Source organism: Cydia amplana, chromosome 18, assembly GCF_948474715.1.
Source record: "Cydia amplana chromosome 18, ilCydAmpl1.1, whole genome shotgun sequence".
Classification (NCBI taxonomy): Eukaryota; Metazoa; Arthropoda; class Insecta; order Lepidoptera; family Tortricidae; genus Cydia; species Cydia amplana.
Genome location: NC_086086.1, coordinates 10,612,368 through 10,628,128, shown reverse-complemented (window position 1 = coordinate 10,628,128; position 15,761 = coordinate 10,612,368). Strand labels below are relative to the sequence as shown.

The following is a 15,761-nucleotide window of genomic DNA, read 5'->3' as shown; positions in this document are numbered from 1 at the left end:
TGCGAATTGTACAATAATCATTTGCCCCGGCTTGCGCCGTCTTTGTTTCATCTCCGCTATATCCCGTTTCCTTTTCATTTATCGGTGTAGATAATAGCAGTTTCTAGTTATAGCTATTCCGTTTAGATTACGCTTTAAAGAGTATGAAAATTCTTATTACGAGTATATGTAGGTCTACGACTTATCTCAGGCGGTTGCCTACTAAATAGTTGCGTGGTAATTTTCTACTAAAACGGTTTTCATTTAACATACTTAATACAAACTCGCTCCGCTCGCTAGCTTAACTCGCTACGCTCGTGAATCTATTATAGAATCTTGAGCGTAGTAAGGGACTCAAAAGCGCACGAGATGTAAATAACTTTGATCTCGTGTAGTTCACAAAACTTTTCACCTCAGCAGTGAGAACATATTAGAGAACCCGAAAAATGTATTCCTTCTTCATCACTTACCTCTATTCGCTCATGTTTTCTTAAGATATACCAACAATTAAATTTTCACCTCAGCATCTCGAACAAGGGTACTTTGCTACTTAAAAACAGTGAGCAAAATCGAATTTTGCTCACCGAGTGAGCAAAATCGCATTTTGCTCATTTTGTCTCACTCAGTGAGCAAAATGCGATTTTGCTCACTGTTTTTAAGTAGCAAAGTACCCTTGTTCGAGCTGCTGAGGTGAAAAAATAATTACTTAACCAAGGTAAGTTTTGAAGTCTGAATGCCGCCCCTGATAGGTTGTAGGGGAATTGCTCGAAATATATTCCCTGTAATATTCCAAAAATCATTCCATGACAGTCTACAGGACCTGCGGTATCCTTGTATTTAATCGGTATGAAAATAAACAGTGGAATCACTATTCCACACAACACAACACTTTGTGAGATAGGCTCGCCAAGCTTTAAAGGCTCATGCCGTCTTTGTCCAAGATTAAGGCCAACCTTGTCCTTTTAAACCGTATAATCATACTAGTGTAATCTGGGGGCTTAACTATTGCGGACTCGGAACGAAATTCATTTGTTCCACAATTCCTAAGTGTTATAATTTGTTAATATTTATCAGACCGTAGAAAATGGACAAAAGACTGTTATGTACGGTGAATGTTTGGACCCGCGTTTCGTTAATCCGGTCTTGTTTCCCAGCTTAAATGATGGCGGACTTCATAAGTAATGAATACTAATACTACGTTCTCTCAACATCTACATTGGATGTTAACATTTAATTCAACCTAGTATTCTTATAAACGAACATTGGACGAGAACGTGATATTAATACCGAAATATCTGATCACTTGGGCTGATTCTGTCTTAACAATTTGATATGGTTTTTATTTCATTTTGACACGACATTGAGACATCTCCAAAGAATAATGTAAAATAAAGTAATCGACATCTTGGACATCTCACAGACATTACACGCGAACCAATAAGTTTGATCGGAATGCTTCTGAGACGACTTCTGCGGCGTTAGCATGATCGCCTCATTACTTTATCGTCTGTCACCATGTCTGTCACGTTCAGTAGGTAAGTGCCAAAGTGACGCAAGACGCGACAAGCGACAAAAACGCAACATGCTAATATAACGCCGCTGATTGCATTTAGTCAGTGTTAATCTACGTGAGCCGCTAAAGCTGATATACCTAATAGTGCTCACAATTAAGATCCAAATAGGATGAAGAAGAAAGAGATAAACATCATATCAAAATTTGTTAAAACAGAATCGGCCACCTGAACATCGATCGACCTCAAACCCGCTGATTCTGCATTTTGTTCGGATGAAATGTTTTACAATTAACCGATTGGATTCTCTCGAACTTCATTAAACTTAATGATCGTGACGTCCGCGAGCTTGTATTCAGAACCTAATACGATGTCATTTTAGGGATACGCTGTAGTATGGAAATCGTTTGAGCTTTCGGTCATCGCAATGCCACCTGAATTGAGATTCTGTCAATAAGTCAATTCGGGTGAAGTAATTATATTCGGGGTGGGGACGGTGGGGTGGAGCGTGTCCGTTCTGTATATAATAGTATTATTCTGTGACGATGTTAAGTAGATTCTTGTGCGAATTGTACAATAATCATTTGCCCCGGCTTGCGCCGTCTTTGTTTCATCTCCGCTATATCCCGTTTCCTTTTCATTTATCGGTGTAGATAATAGCAGTTTCTAGTTATAGCTATTCCGTTTAGATTACGCTTTAAAGAGTATGAAAATTCTTATTACGAGTATATGTAGGTCTACGACTTATCTCAGGCGGTTGCCTACTAAATAGTTGCGTGGTAATTTTCTACTAAAACGGTTTTCATTTAACATACTTAATACAAATTAGCTTCATGCAGCCAAGCCTTCAAGGTGACCATAATAACTCTGTTAGCAATGTCTCGTATTCTTATAACATTGTATTAAAAGCGTCTCGTCCTGCGTCCTAAATCGAGCCTCTTATGATTGATGGAGCTCTAATAGCGCATACAATATTACTTACTTACTGCTGTGGCGCAACGGCCCGAAGTGGATCTTGGCCTCCGAACCAAAGACCGCCATGCTACTCTGTCCAAAGCCGTTTCTGAATTGCAATATATATAATATACAATATTGCAATTCAGAAACCGGAAATATTCGTGATAAGCGCACAAAGAATATCCTTACCGGGAATCGAACCCTGACCTCCAGTTTCGTAGACTAGGCTAAACAGTCGACAAAGTATGATGATATCTCTTGTTTGCTAAGTTCCGTTTTAAGTTACATGGTATTATAAACCTAGTAGCACTCTATGATTTTGGTAAAGTGAGAAATTTAATAATTTGTCATTGTGGTACATCCTAGGAGGGAGGGGTGCGGGGCGGTGGCCGTGACCCGCGCCTCGTCCTATATAGTCGTGACCCAATTATGGCGGCCTTCGTCTCCTGACAGGATCCTGCGACATTGGGACAATTAGAGATTTAAATTGCTCGCAGTAGCCCAATTTAGCAAACTAGTGCTCGAGTGCCGCACCTTTCAAGTACAACTGCTGGTCGTTTACGGAGAAAGCGCCAAAATGTGTGTACACGACCTTCTTGCATCGACATCAAGGTAGTGTAAATATATTTTTGGCCGTTCTAAATATACTATAGGTACCTATTTAGATTTAAGATAGATAGATAGACAGCGTTTTCACTAGAGCCAACGCTTTATAACTGGAATATGTATTTTTTATTACATTCAAGTTTATGGCAGACAGTTAACTCAATAAGTGAAGAATATCTACAGTTTTTATTACACGGACATTACAATGTTGCCTTAATATTTAACGAGCTATTATAATGCTTATATAATGTAACGTATATTATATATTATATGGCTTATATAATGTAATGTACTTATACTTCGTAATAAACATGCGAGGGGATAATTAGTCACCAATCTTTGGCTATTCACTTATTTCGTTGCGGGTTCCATTTATCCGTAATACCGTATAACATTTGGCCAGAATAATAGATGGTAAACAAGTATTGTTAAAAAAATCTTTTTCGGTACATGTTTTTATGGATGTATAGCACTTCCTAATGGAATGTGTTCGCCGGACTCGAGACAAGAGGGCGCAACTATTTGAAGCTAGGGTATATGCAGTAACTGATATAGGGGGTTTTCACTCGATATCGGCGGAAGGCGGAACCCCTGTCTAAAATGCGAAATTCGTGTACCTACAGTTTTGTTGATATCTAGTAACACTGATCGACACTCTGTAATGTAACGTAACGGAGCCGACATGTCTCATTGATAAAGGCTTCTTTTATAAATGTGTAGATTAAAAAAAAAATTATAGCCAACTATATGACATTCAGTTGCTCCACCTGGCCGTTACCTTGGGGATTATACGGAGTAGTGCGGCTACAAGTATTTTAAATCCTCGAAGCAATAAGATTTGTTTAACATAATGTATCTGGCACCGTAATAACTGTTATTTCAGACATGTATCACGGTGATTTTAACGAACCAAAATTCAATGATAGACACTGAAAAACGTGATAGGTACCCACTAAAATATTTAGACTCAAATCCTATAAATCACCTAGTTCCAATTAACTACCACGAGATTTACTACATAAATAAGCCATGTTATTGATTACCAAGTAATCCCATAAATCGACGTTTCACATTGTAACATGGAAGCTTCCGTTATATAATTCGCGACGGAACGAGAGGACGATCTCGGTCAAGGGTAGGCCTCGACCCCGGCTTTATACGGCGCTCCGATAACTCTTCACGGCTAAACGGCCATTCTTCGCTTCCCAATGTGCTGGGCTTTTCGATGTTATTACGATAACACTGTGGGGTAGATTGGGTAGAATGTTTATCTCGCACTTTTTCTGCTGCGCTACCTTGAGTGTTACGGAAGGTATCTGCGACTCCGGGGACGCTATGACCGGTCAATTTGTCCCATTCACGACAAGGAAACTATTAGATATTATTGGCCCTATATTGGTAATAGGTATTTTAGACCTTGACTGTTATGAGTGTATACAGTCAAAGATTTGAATTTCCGTACCATTTCGTATATACCTACCTTGCCACAGTGACACTCAATATGAAAGTCGCTAGGGATCTTATACTAATTGTCACTGTGACAAGGTACTAAATAGTACTGAAATTTAATTCCTTGACCGTACGTTCTGCACCTTACTCCTTTGTAATAAGTCGAAAAATGTAAACATAACTTTGATGTCGGCTGTACCTTATAAAAATTTACAGCATCCATTAATCAAGGAATGATTCTTTGGTTAAAAGTATCGTAGGATCACTAGGATCTAAACAGCTGCTTGCTAACATCAATACAACAATATCTGGGTGACCGAGCTTTGCTCGGAAAACATATAATAACTCGGAAATGCGCGTTTTCCCAGAGATAAGACCGAGCTAGATCGATTTTTCGCCCCCGAAAACCCCCATATAGCAAATTTCATCGAAATCGTTAGAGCCGTTTCCGAGATCCCCGAAATATATATATAAATAAATATATAAATAAACAAGAATTGCTCGTTTAAAGGTATTAGATAGATACATCAATAATTTAACAACGTCAACCTACAAAACCATAAAATAAATCTTAACATTTCAGCAAACTTCTTTTCTGCTTCAAAAAACTAATTGATAAATTTCCAATCGACGTAGTCTGAAATAACAATATTGTTCTTCCAACTCAGTAGATCGGCTCCTAGTCTCACGTGAGCGATCCTTTGTCGAGTCGCCTTGAGCGCGGATCAAATTTGAACACGCGAACAAATAGACGCTTTATTTCAATTGCCTGTTCCCAGGCAGGATCCCGTATCTCATCTTAAACAGAATAGTAATGAAATACTTTGTACCTACAGGCGCTCGTGAAAAGGCAGAGAAAAATAATAATGCTAAAGTATCTTATTCCCCGTCTAACAAAACCCATTTCTGACAGCTAAAATTCATGAGTCATCCCATTTGTGTTTCCTTTAGACAAACGGCCTGATTCGAACTTTAAGATACGTCAAAAATTTGCTAAAGATACGATACAGACCGGATAGTCTTAAAGTCCGAATCAGGCTTATATAATACGAATTATTTCAGCTAGTTACTAGCTAGAGTTTTATTACAAAATGCGTATATCATGCGTTTTGCTCCGGAATAATTACTTAATTCATTCTAAGCTACTCGTAGCGCTACGTTGTAACCGATAGCGTGGTTTTCCCTAGTAGCGTAAATGCTTCGTAGAGATTCTGGATTATTCTGAATTAGTTAATCAGTACCACCAGCCGAGCCCGTCTCCTAAAACCGACAGCCAGGATCCTAAAACCGAGAGTGTCCGATCGTCCAAGTAGCATCCTCTTGTATCTAAAGGCGAGTTCGTACACAATGTGTTGTTTCGCTTAAATTGCCACTTGATATAAGATGAGACCCCTCAACACGCTAGATTCACGTCTGACGAATCCAATTGTCCTGACGCTGCTATGAGGTTTCTTGGTATTTTTATTGATCGTGCTAGAACTTTCTAGACTTTACTAATTTAGTGTATAGGTTGGAAATAGAAGTCGCGTGTTTAATTATGTACGTACGTACACGAAAATGAAAATGTCGGCAAAACACGAATTTTATTTTGTTTTTCGGTAAATGGTGATGTATCGCGTACCTAGTTTATTAGGTCTTATGGAATGAGTTATTAATGTATTAGAGCAATAACCTACTGCGTATTGGATTAATTTAATATCAATAAAAAACGATTAAACTACTCATACATAGAATAGATTACAATTAACAACGTTAGATAGCCATTATATATTTTTGACCATTTTGTCAGATTGACTTACGTCCATAAATCATATTGCTCTGTCTATAAGCCCCCTTATGCATAGACTTTGACCATCCCAGCCTAATTAGTTAATTTATGTTTTATGCCTTTCTTATAAATACATAAGTCCAATTGACAGATTTAAGTGTAAGGCCTGAGTGGACGCTCGAGTTGGGCGTGCAGCGGGGCGGGGCGTGCGGCGTGCATGTTAAACAAATGTAAACGTATAGGAGCGGCCTTAGTGCACGCTGCTCAAATCACTTGATGTGAGCCCGACGCCACGCCGCACGCCCCGCCGACCGCTCCGCTTCAAGCGTCTACTTAGGCCTTACACTAAGACAAACGATTAGGTAATTGCTAATTCAGGCTTGTAGCGTGTTTATAAATAACGCTATTAATTTATAAGAAATAGTTGGATGCAACCGGCCCTGAGAACATTCCGGCCGGCCACTTAATTAACTAATGACATCTAAATTTGAAAAGCAGCGTCGTTAATTAATTGCTTTCCTTTGTTTCAGTATGTCACAGAGAAAATGGGAGGTGCCGAAGGCACGAAATTGGATTTGGACTTCGTGGAAATGGAAAGAGTGAGTTATTCAACATTCAATTTAATTTACTTAGGCTTGATAACACCGAGCTGGAATATGGAGTTAATTTGACATTAAAGCTAAAATTGTATTCATTCGGAATAAACTCTTAATGTTTGAGGGAATCAAATGCAGCGTTTCTAGTTTCTATTACATTTCATAGAGTCCGTGAATGTATGGGGCCCAATACATTCCACGACTCTTCTCTTTCCGCACAGACTCTAATATAGGAGTAGGATTTTTATGCTATACTGCCAGGGTTATACTTATTATATAATGCGATGGTAGGAATAAATATGTACCTATGTATAAACTTGGGACCCATCTTTCGCGTAGAGGTGCCGAAGCGCTGACGCTTTGTATGCTCGTCTCGCATTAAAACACGGTAATGCGGCGAATATCCTCCTCGGGGGTTTGTTTACAAAACACCTTCAAAAACTCCTTGCCGTGTAGCTGTAGAAGCCTCGAGTAGCATACCTGCTTCCGGCGTCGGCTCGTCTATTGTTCTTCCGGTTTGAGGCGGAGTGTTTTATTAAAAGCATAAATACCGCAGCGCGGTGTTTGTTTGAAAATAGATACTTTTTACTCGACTGAGGCTAACAAACAAGGAAGTTTTCGAGATGTATGTATTGAATAACATCACAGATTTTAGCGTGTGAGGTGCCGTAAGGTTCGTCTCAAATTTCGATATCAATGTTTCAGAAAACAGACGTAACATGCGAGCTCGTGGAAGAGCTACAAATCAAGACAAAAGAGTTCCTCCAGCCAAATCCGACAGCGCGGGCGAAGATGGCCGCCGTGAAGGGGATCAGCAAACTGAGCGGGCAGGCGAAGAGCAATACCTACCCTCAGCCAGAGGGCGTGCTGGGCGACTGTATGCTGCACTACGGAAAGAAACTTGGAGAGGACACCGTGTTCTGTAAGTAGCGAATTGTAACAGTAAACTTAGGCAACTAAAGAAAATATTTTTTCATTTAAATATGATTGTACCGAATTAATATGCTCGCCGTTTATTTAATCAGCTGATCGTGGGTAAAAACAAGGTTTATGCGGCTTATGTCACTTTCTTAGGACGTTACTTTCGAGTTAGGTCACGTTCTGAGGACGTCACTTTCTGAGGACGCCACATTCTGAGTTTGTCACTTTTGGAGGTCGTCACATTCTGAGTACGTCACTTTCTGAGAACGCCACTTTCTGAGGACGTCACATTCGGAGTACGTCACTTTTTTAGTACGTCACTTACCAGCAATCATATTAGCTGTACGGCATACGGCCGCTTTTATGTATGACATACAGGGTGTTTTTTTATTTGCAGTAGGTAAGTATTGCTTTTTGCAGTCTGAATCCTAACGTCAATGACAGTTTCCCGTTATCGTCTATAGATTCGTATTTCCCTTCAATGGCCCCTAAAAAAACACCCTGTATGTCATACATAAAAGCAACGTGCACGTGCATGATACAAAAGTGACGTACTCAGAAAGTGTCGTCCTCAGAAAGTGGCGTTCTCAGAAAGTGTCGTACTCAGAATGTGACGATCACAGAAAGTGACAAACTCAGAATGTGACGTCCTCAGAACGTGACCTAACTCGAAAGTGACTTCCTAAGAAAGTGACATACTCCGCCTAAACCAAAAATAATACATATCCTTAGCCAGAGGGCGTACTGACCGATTGTAACTGCACAACGCTTGCAACTTGGAGAAGGCACTGTTTTCTGTAAATTAGGGTTATCAGAGTACTCGAGCTTTCCTTACAATGCACAGCTCCGCTACGAAGTGCTAAGAAGTAACCTAAGTCCTATCTCGTGCTTAAATATATACCGGAAAAATGTGCTACGCGTGCGTGTCTTGGGGCATAAGTATAAATAAATAAATAAATAAATATTATAGGACATTCTTACACAGATTGACTAAGTCCCACAGTAAGCTCAAGAAGGCTTGTGTTGTGGGTACTCAGACAAAACGATATATATATAATATACAAATACGTAAATACATAGAAAACACCCAAGACTTAGGAACACATATCTGTGTTAATCACACAAATAAATGCCCTTACCAGGATTCGAACCCAGGATCGCGGCTTAACAGGCAGGGTCACTACCCACTAGGCCAGACCAGTCGACAGTTAAGTATAATTTGATTAATGTATGATTATTGTTTCAGCCCAATGTCTCATCGAAATGGGTGAGGCCATGAAAAATATGGCGGACGTTAAGTATTCCCTCGACGACAACATCAAACAAAGCTTCCTTGAACCACTGCATCACCTGCAAACCAAAGACCTCAAAGAAGTTATGGTGAGTTCCTTAATTATTTGCAAGATTATCTTCACTACATAGTATAAAACAAAGTCGCTTCCCGCTGTCTGTCTGCCCCTATGTATGCTTAGATCTTTAAAACTACGCAACGGATTTTGATGCAGTTTTTTTAATAGATAGAGTGATTCAAGAGGAAGGTTTATGTATAATTTGTAAACCCGTGCGAAGCCGGGGCGGGTCGCTAGTAATACATTAAAGGTCAACTTAGAGTAGACGGAGCACCGCTCCAGTTCATTGCGTATGCTCACGCCGTTTGTAATAATGTATGGAATTATGTGTTATTTGTCTCAAGCTTGCGTTACATGTCTGTACTAAAACCAAATACTAATGTGTGAAATGTTTTTCAGCACCACCGAAAGAAACTACAGGGCCGCAGATTGGACTTCGACTGCAAAAGACGTCGCCAGGCAAAAGGTGATTATGTTTTATCATCTTCTTATAGGTAGTATAATAAAACCTGGTTGGACTCACGTTTTTACTTACTAAGTGTGCGTAACAGGTCGCAACCGTGACAGTACCTAAAGTTGCCAGATTAATTAGAACGCCCAAGTTCCTTAAAAATATCTGAATATAGGGACTCTAAAGTCTCTTAACCGCAGCTTGACCAAAGATTTCAAGGATATTACGCCTCCAATAGCCATGCGGCATGAATTAACACATTCATTGCCACCCAGCCAAACAAGACATCCGCACCAGGCCACTAAAATTTCGTCATATAAAGCTGTAGTACCACGATCTCGACTATCGGGTCGTCCGACCTGGGAACGAAATCATAAAATACCCGATAGTCGGGTTTTTTATAGCTGGTCAGCTTTATACGTATGATGAAATTGTTGTGGCCTGGCGCGGATGTCTTGTTTGTCTGGGGGGACAATGAATGTGTTAAAAAACGAAAATATAAAAAAATACGTCACCTAAATAAAACAATCCTGGAAACAAAATATTCTATCAACATTGTCAAATGTGCTCCATGTAATGTCACATGACTCACATGGTATGTGAAACTCGGTATAGCTACAAATGTGAGTCAAACCAGTTTTTTTTAATTAAAATAGCATCTCAACACAGTTCCAATTACTCATCTTCTATATATTTTGGTTCAGTCAACCTTTAAGTTTCTCTTTGTTTGTTTATATGAATGATTGGCCAGGCCATGGCAAGGTCAGCCCTTATATGAGCCCCAGTCACGGCAATACTCCAAGACAGGGTATGTGAAATATACTGAAATTATCGTAATTCAAGGCTAGAACTTGTCCCTAATCATGTTCTGATTTAATTTAAGGCTAATTATGTCCGTTGCTAGAACGATGATCATTGCTCTTAAATCACTTAAAAGCTATTGTCATTCGGAATCGTTTTCATACTTCCAGATATGATTAAATGAAACAATCATTTACATACAAAATCATATACAAACTCTAGAACAAAACTGACACATTTTGTATGATGGTGTGACCTTGAAATAGTAACAAGTAATGTTGAACTGTCTCATTTATTTACTCGCCTCTTCAGGGGCCCACTGATTAACAGTCCGCCGGACGGTATCGGCCTGTCAGTTAGAACAAAAAGTTGACAGTTCCGAACAACTGACAGGCCGATACCGTCCGGCGGACTCGTAATCAGTGGGCCCCTTTAGACGTTGAAAAACTTAAAACTCTCATTCTAGCATTGGACGTTACAAAATTTTATTTTATGAGCTAAACTCGCACGACAGAGGACGCTTAGGTGATTTCAGTGGTGAATTAATCTCATTCTGATATTACTCGCAGCGGATCTCGCTTGCACCAATATTACTGCATGAGTGCTATCAAAATGTGATCGGTTTGTAAAATTCAAATATCGCTCCCGAACACGAAAGGCGACGAGTACAATCTGTGACAATTTATTACTTAAGTTATATCCAATCCGGCGTCCTCCGTATTGAGTAATTGGCAGTTAACTTGTTAACCCTTTTGTTTTGTTGTTACTTTAATATTCGCTCGTTTTTTTTTTCATGTTCCGCCCCCGCCCTGCGCATACGTCGGACCTAATCCATATAACCCGCTTGCGTTTATTTTCGCCGTTTGGTCTGTATTATTTCACGTTTTTTTTTTGCTGTTTGATTTTGATTAAGCGCTGACACGGCAGGTTCTCAAATTCCAGATGATGAGATACGGCAGGCGGAAGATAAGTTCGCCGAGTCTCTGACGCTCGCGCAGATTGGCATGTTCAACCTTCTTGACAATGATGTAAGTTAACTTTTCATAATTTATATTATACATAGTACAGTCACCTGCAATAATATCTTGCACAACGAAGTGCGCAAAAATATTACGCACTCGGCTCAACAAACAAAATTGTGTTATTGGTATATTTTAACACGCCTCGTAGAATAAGATTGTACCTACTCTGTAGCTAATCGAATAGCAATATTGTGAACTGACCATCGGTTCAAGTTATGTTTTTGCAATAAGATTCCGGTACACATTTTCAGTTAATAGTTTGGACGATTTGTACGTAACATTACTTTGGCTTCGTAAGAGTTTTAAATTTTAATCATGTTCTATCCTGTGACCACAAGCGATGGCAAAGGGCTCAAAACTAATAGATGGACGAGATTTATAACCCGTTAAATTGCCTTTTCAAGATTGTTTTCTGTAAAATGTGTTATTTTCGGTATTTACACGATTGTAAACTAAATCACTTTGAAAGTTGCTCGACATTTTCGCTCTATAAAGAGGAGGTATACTCAGCAGCAGAAGTTGCTAAGCGGGCGAGGTGATCAAAATTCCCTTGAACACTCTTATTCTCTTAACAATAAAGGCGTGTCAAGATCATTTTGAACACCTCGCCCGCTTAGCAACTATTACTGCTGATTGTATATTATATTTACGACTTAAAACTTGAGTGTCGGAAGTTTTGTAATTAAATTGACATTGATTCACATTGAATACGATCCAAAACTTACAGTACTTAATGTTAATGTAAACAACATCACAATTATTCACAATAATAAGATAAGATAAAGATAAGATAAAAGATTTTTATTCGTGACGTTCACAAAACATGTACGAACATGTACAGACAACAACAGCAAGAACAGAAGAGAACAATAAGTGTGCATCACGAAATGGACCCAACTCAGCATAATGCTAGCTATAAAGCCAGCGCTGGTCTTCCGTAGGGCCCATTCGGTGATGCCACGACAGATAACACAAAAAGATACATATTAAAACATTTGCAAAAGATACACATAAGAAGAAAATAAGAAAACAGAGAATACAAAAATTTATACATGAAAACGAATTATGAATACAAACAAAACAAAAAGAAAAGAAAAACATAAACATAGACAAAAATTTATAATAGACGAGAAATTATGAACGCGACCATACCATGCGTCAACGCTTGCCTGCAACTGCTAATAATGTTGAACAATTGTGCTTCTAGGTGGAGCAGGTCGCGCAACTCACATTCTTCGCGGAAGGGCTGCTGGAGTATCACCAGCAGTGTACGGAGATCCTGCAAGGGCTCGTATCGACGCTTATGGAGAAGTTAGTAGCTTGACTATCTTGTGAAATATTGGACTATAGTTACATACTTAGTAGCGGTTTGAAATAAAGCGAAAAAACGTCTATAACATTCTGAGAAAAAAATATTCCAAAGGTATAATATAAGATACGAGTTGTAAAAACGTCTATCAAATATAAATTGCCTTTTCTCCTTATACGTAATTCTATACCGTCTGTGTTTATTAGAAAGAAACAAAATTTATGAATAATTTAGGTACGTGATTTTCTTAGACTACCCAAAGTCTAAGAAAATCACGTGCCTCAGAATTTGACAGCTGAAGTAGATTGCACTGTAAGCCGCTATATGTTTTGTGGTAGCTGGATTGTTAAATGATTTTGACACCTAGACTTAGTGCATAATGTACATCGTCTTACATCTCCAGTTACATCAACTGTCAAATTCGAAGCAAGATTTTTTCTATGATTTTCAACTCTTTTATAGGTGCAAACAATAACTTTGTGGTTAAAACATGCCGAGCGCGTTTTATAGCAAAACTAAACATCCTTTGCTAGTTTGAGCCTTTATGCCGCTTGGAATATGTCGTTACCTTCCACGGCGTTTTCTAAATCCCGCCTGAATAAAGGATGTTTATGTAAATAGTGTCGTCAGCCTCTGGGAATATACCTAGCAGTTTTTTCCACATTTAGCTCCTAAGAAACTATTGGGAAACCGTTTATTTTCCTGTTTCATATTTTTACGGAGAGTTGGGAAATTTTCACAATGTTTTAAAAACACGTACATCGAAACATTTTCTATACTTATATAGCCACTATATTAATGTCTTCATTTGGAATTTTACGATAATTAAACTTACAATACTTTAGAATCATTCTATTTCGAATAGTAAAATTAGAAAGTTCCAAGGCAAAGGACCGAAACGGACAATCGCATATTCTCAATTCATCCGAAATATAAAATTTACCACCACCACTAAAGTATGCTAGGGGGTACCTATAGTGACAGACCCTAGAAATTATTTCTGAGAGGAAAAATCTGCATGTCCTGACAATGGGTCCAAATAAACCGATGCATGCTTTCTTCATCAGGAAAGAGGAGGCCGTGAACCGTCCCAAGATGGAGTTCGTGCCCAAGACCCTCGCCGACCTTCACATCGAGGGTATCCACGACCTGAACAATGGTAGGCGGTACGGTTCCACCCAAACCCTGTCCCGACCCCGCCATCACATCCCCCCTTCCTCCTCCGTCGGCGACCTTAGCACCGGCGATCCCTTCAAAGCCTGGGAGATGCCCACCCCACCCAAACCCAACCCTACGGCGTATCAGTTCAAACCCCACCCGGCGCCAAGGAATCAGTTTAACGGCAGAGACCCATGGAAAGGTGACTTAGGTTTTTATTTGTTTTATTTTTGTTTTGGTTGTGGATTGCTTTTGGTGAGGTATATGTTGGGTTTGAAGGTGAAGGTTCTTTACATACTTCAAAGAGATGGTGGAAGGTGAATCAACTTTGTTGTTTAATTTGAACACGCAAAATGTTGTAATATTACATACGAGTATGTGGTTCTGGTTACGGGTCTAAAACGATGAAACTATTTGCCAGACGTTAACGTAACGAAGGCGAGCTGTAGATAATCCATTTTGAGATTCCTGGGCTTCGAATTGATCCCAAATGTCAACTGCTATATATTTAGTTAATTATTTGAAAGCACTGTAGTTTATAGTATTTTATGCAACCGCTGTTTAAGAGAGGTCAAAAAAGGTGAGTGGCGTGAGTAACAATTTGAGGCGAAGCCGAAAATTGTTAATAAAGACGCCACGAGTATTTTTTGACTCGTTAAACAACGTTGCATACAATACTTTTTCTACGACCAAGCACTTACTTTGAAATAAAATTGTAAATTTAACAAATATTTTTCATACAAGAAGTAGCCAAGAATGGAGGGTACGGGCTCGGGCGGGAAAAGAATGAATGAAATAAAAAAACATGTCTATGGTTCATTCATCTGTCAGAGATGCCAATTAGAATTAGGTTGGCAACAATGTATTTCATACAATATTTTTTAAGTGGTGATCAACACGAAGTATCGTAAAAGTGCCAAAAAGATACTGTGTGTATGCACAAATACTTCTTTGGGGAATAGACTAAAGACTTGTCTTGACAACTATAAGATAGGGGTTTAAAGGTGTGTGCACGACCCTTTAAATGACAAATTAAAGTACGGGAGTAAAAAAAAATATTAAACCATAACAGTAGTAACTGACAGCATAAAAGTTGATTAACCTCGTTACACGTTGGGTGTGATACTATGCGATCCACAGTCAAACGTCACGTTTGTCTCGGGCCGGCACTAGCACGCTTACCGCGGACTGTAGCACTCAGAACTCTCAGAAACAAATAAAACTCTTCATCAGATAATAGAACACAGAAACACTGAAGGATGCAAAACATGAATAACGAATACTTGCCACATATCTATTGTTGACCAATGACAACTTTAATAGTGGTTAGTTTTTACCACGATGCATCTATGTGCTTCACCTATGAAACCGTTGGGAACTCGTTATAATAATTGTAATTTTTTTATAAGACTTACAGTTTTTTAAGGCTTGCGTTTTTGGTGGGATTCATAATCTCTTTTTGCTTCTCACTGAAGAATAATTTCATTTGAGACGTAGTTTTGTTGAATGGACTACATTATTTCGTAGTATTAAATATTTAGTACATTTTAGTGATATGTAAAATATATATTAATTGATATTAGATGTTTGTGTCCATATGTTAGCTAAATCGACCAGTCCTATATATGTGACTTATCTGAGAGAGTTAATCATGTTCTGCATCGAGTGGTCTTTCTGTAGTATTCATTTGTACCTCTGTATTAACATCTTACTATATGTATACATACACATCGAAACATAACTAACACTCGTGACTAATTATCCGGGGTATTTTAGGGAAAGGATTTCGTAAGTTTTTTAGCACTTTCTAATAAAATCATTTGTTTAATCGTTATTAATGAATTCACTGGAGTATTTTGTATACTAAGTAATTAGTACGGTTTA

At 38.8% G+C, this 15,761-nt stretch overlaps 1 protein-coding gene across 6 annotated transcripts in view; it reads left to right on the top strand.

The window, feature by feature from the left end:
• LOC134656423 (endophilin-A) overlaps nucleotides 1–15,761 on the top strand; it is a 78,538-nt gene that overhangs the window by 56,610 nt on the left and 6,167 nt on the right. For 2 of the 6 annotated variants that reach the window (XM_063511949.1, XM_063511948.1), the window contains exons 3-10: nucleotides 6,801–6,869; nucleotides 7,572–7,788; nucleotides 9,034–9,167; nucleotides 9,536–9,602; nucleotides 10,339–10,395; nucleotides 11,331–11,416; nucleotides 12,618–12,721; nucleotides 13,787–14,079. In XM_063511949.1, coding sequence (XP_063368019.1) covers nucleotides 6,801–6,869; nucleotides 7,572–7,788; nucleotides 9,034–9,167; nucleotides 9,536–9,602; nucleotides 10,339–10,395; nucleotides 11,331–11,416; nucleotides 12,618–12,721; nucleotides 13,787–14,079 — 1,027 coding nt within the window. Of the gene's footprint in view, nucleotides 1–6,800; nucleotides 6,870–7,571; nucleotides 7,789–9,033; nucleotides 9,168–9,535; nucleotides 9,603–10,338; nucleotides 10,396–11,315; nucleotides 11,417–12,617; nucleotides 12,722–13,786; nucleotides 14,080–15,761 lie in introns of all 6 variants that reach the window. The other 4 variants (XM_063511953.1, XM_063511952.1, XM_063511951.1 and 1 more) reach the window with 3 other exon arrangements.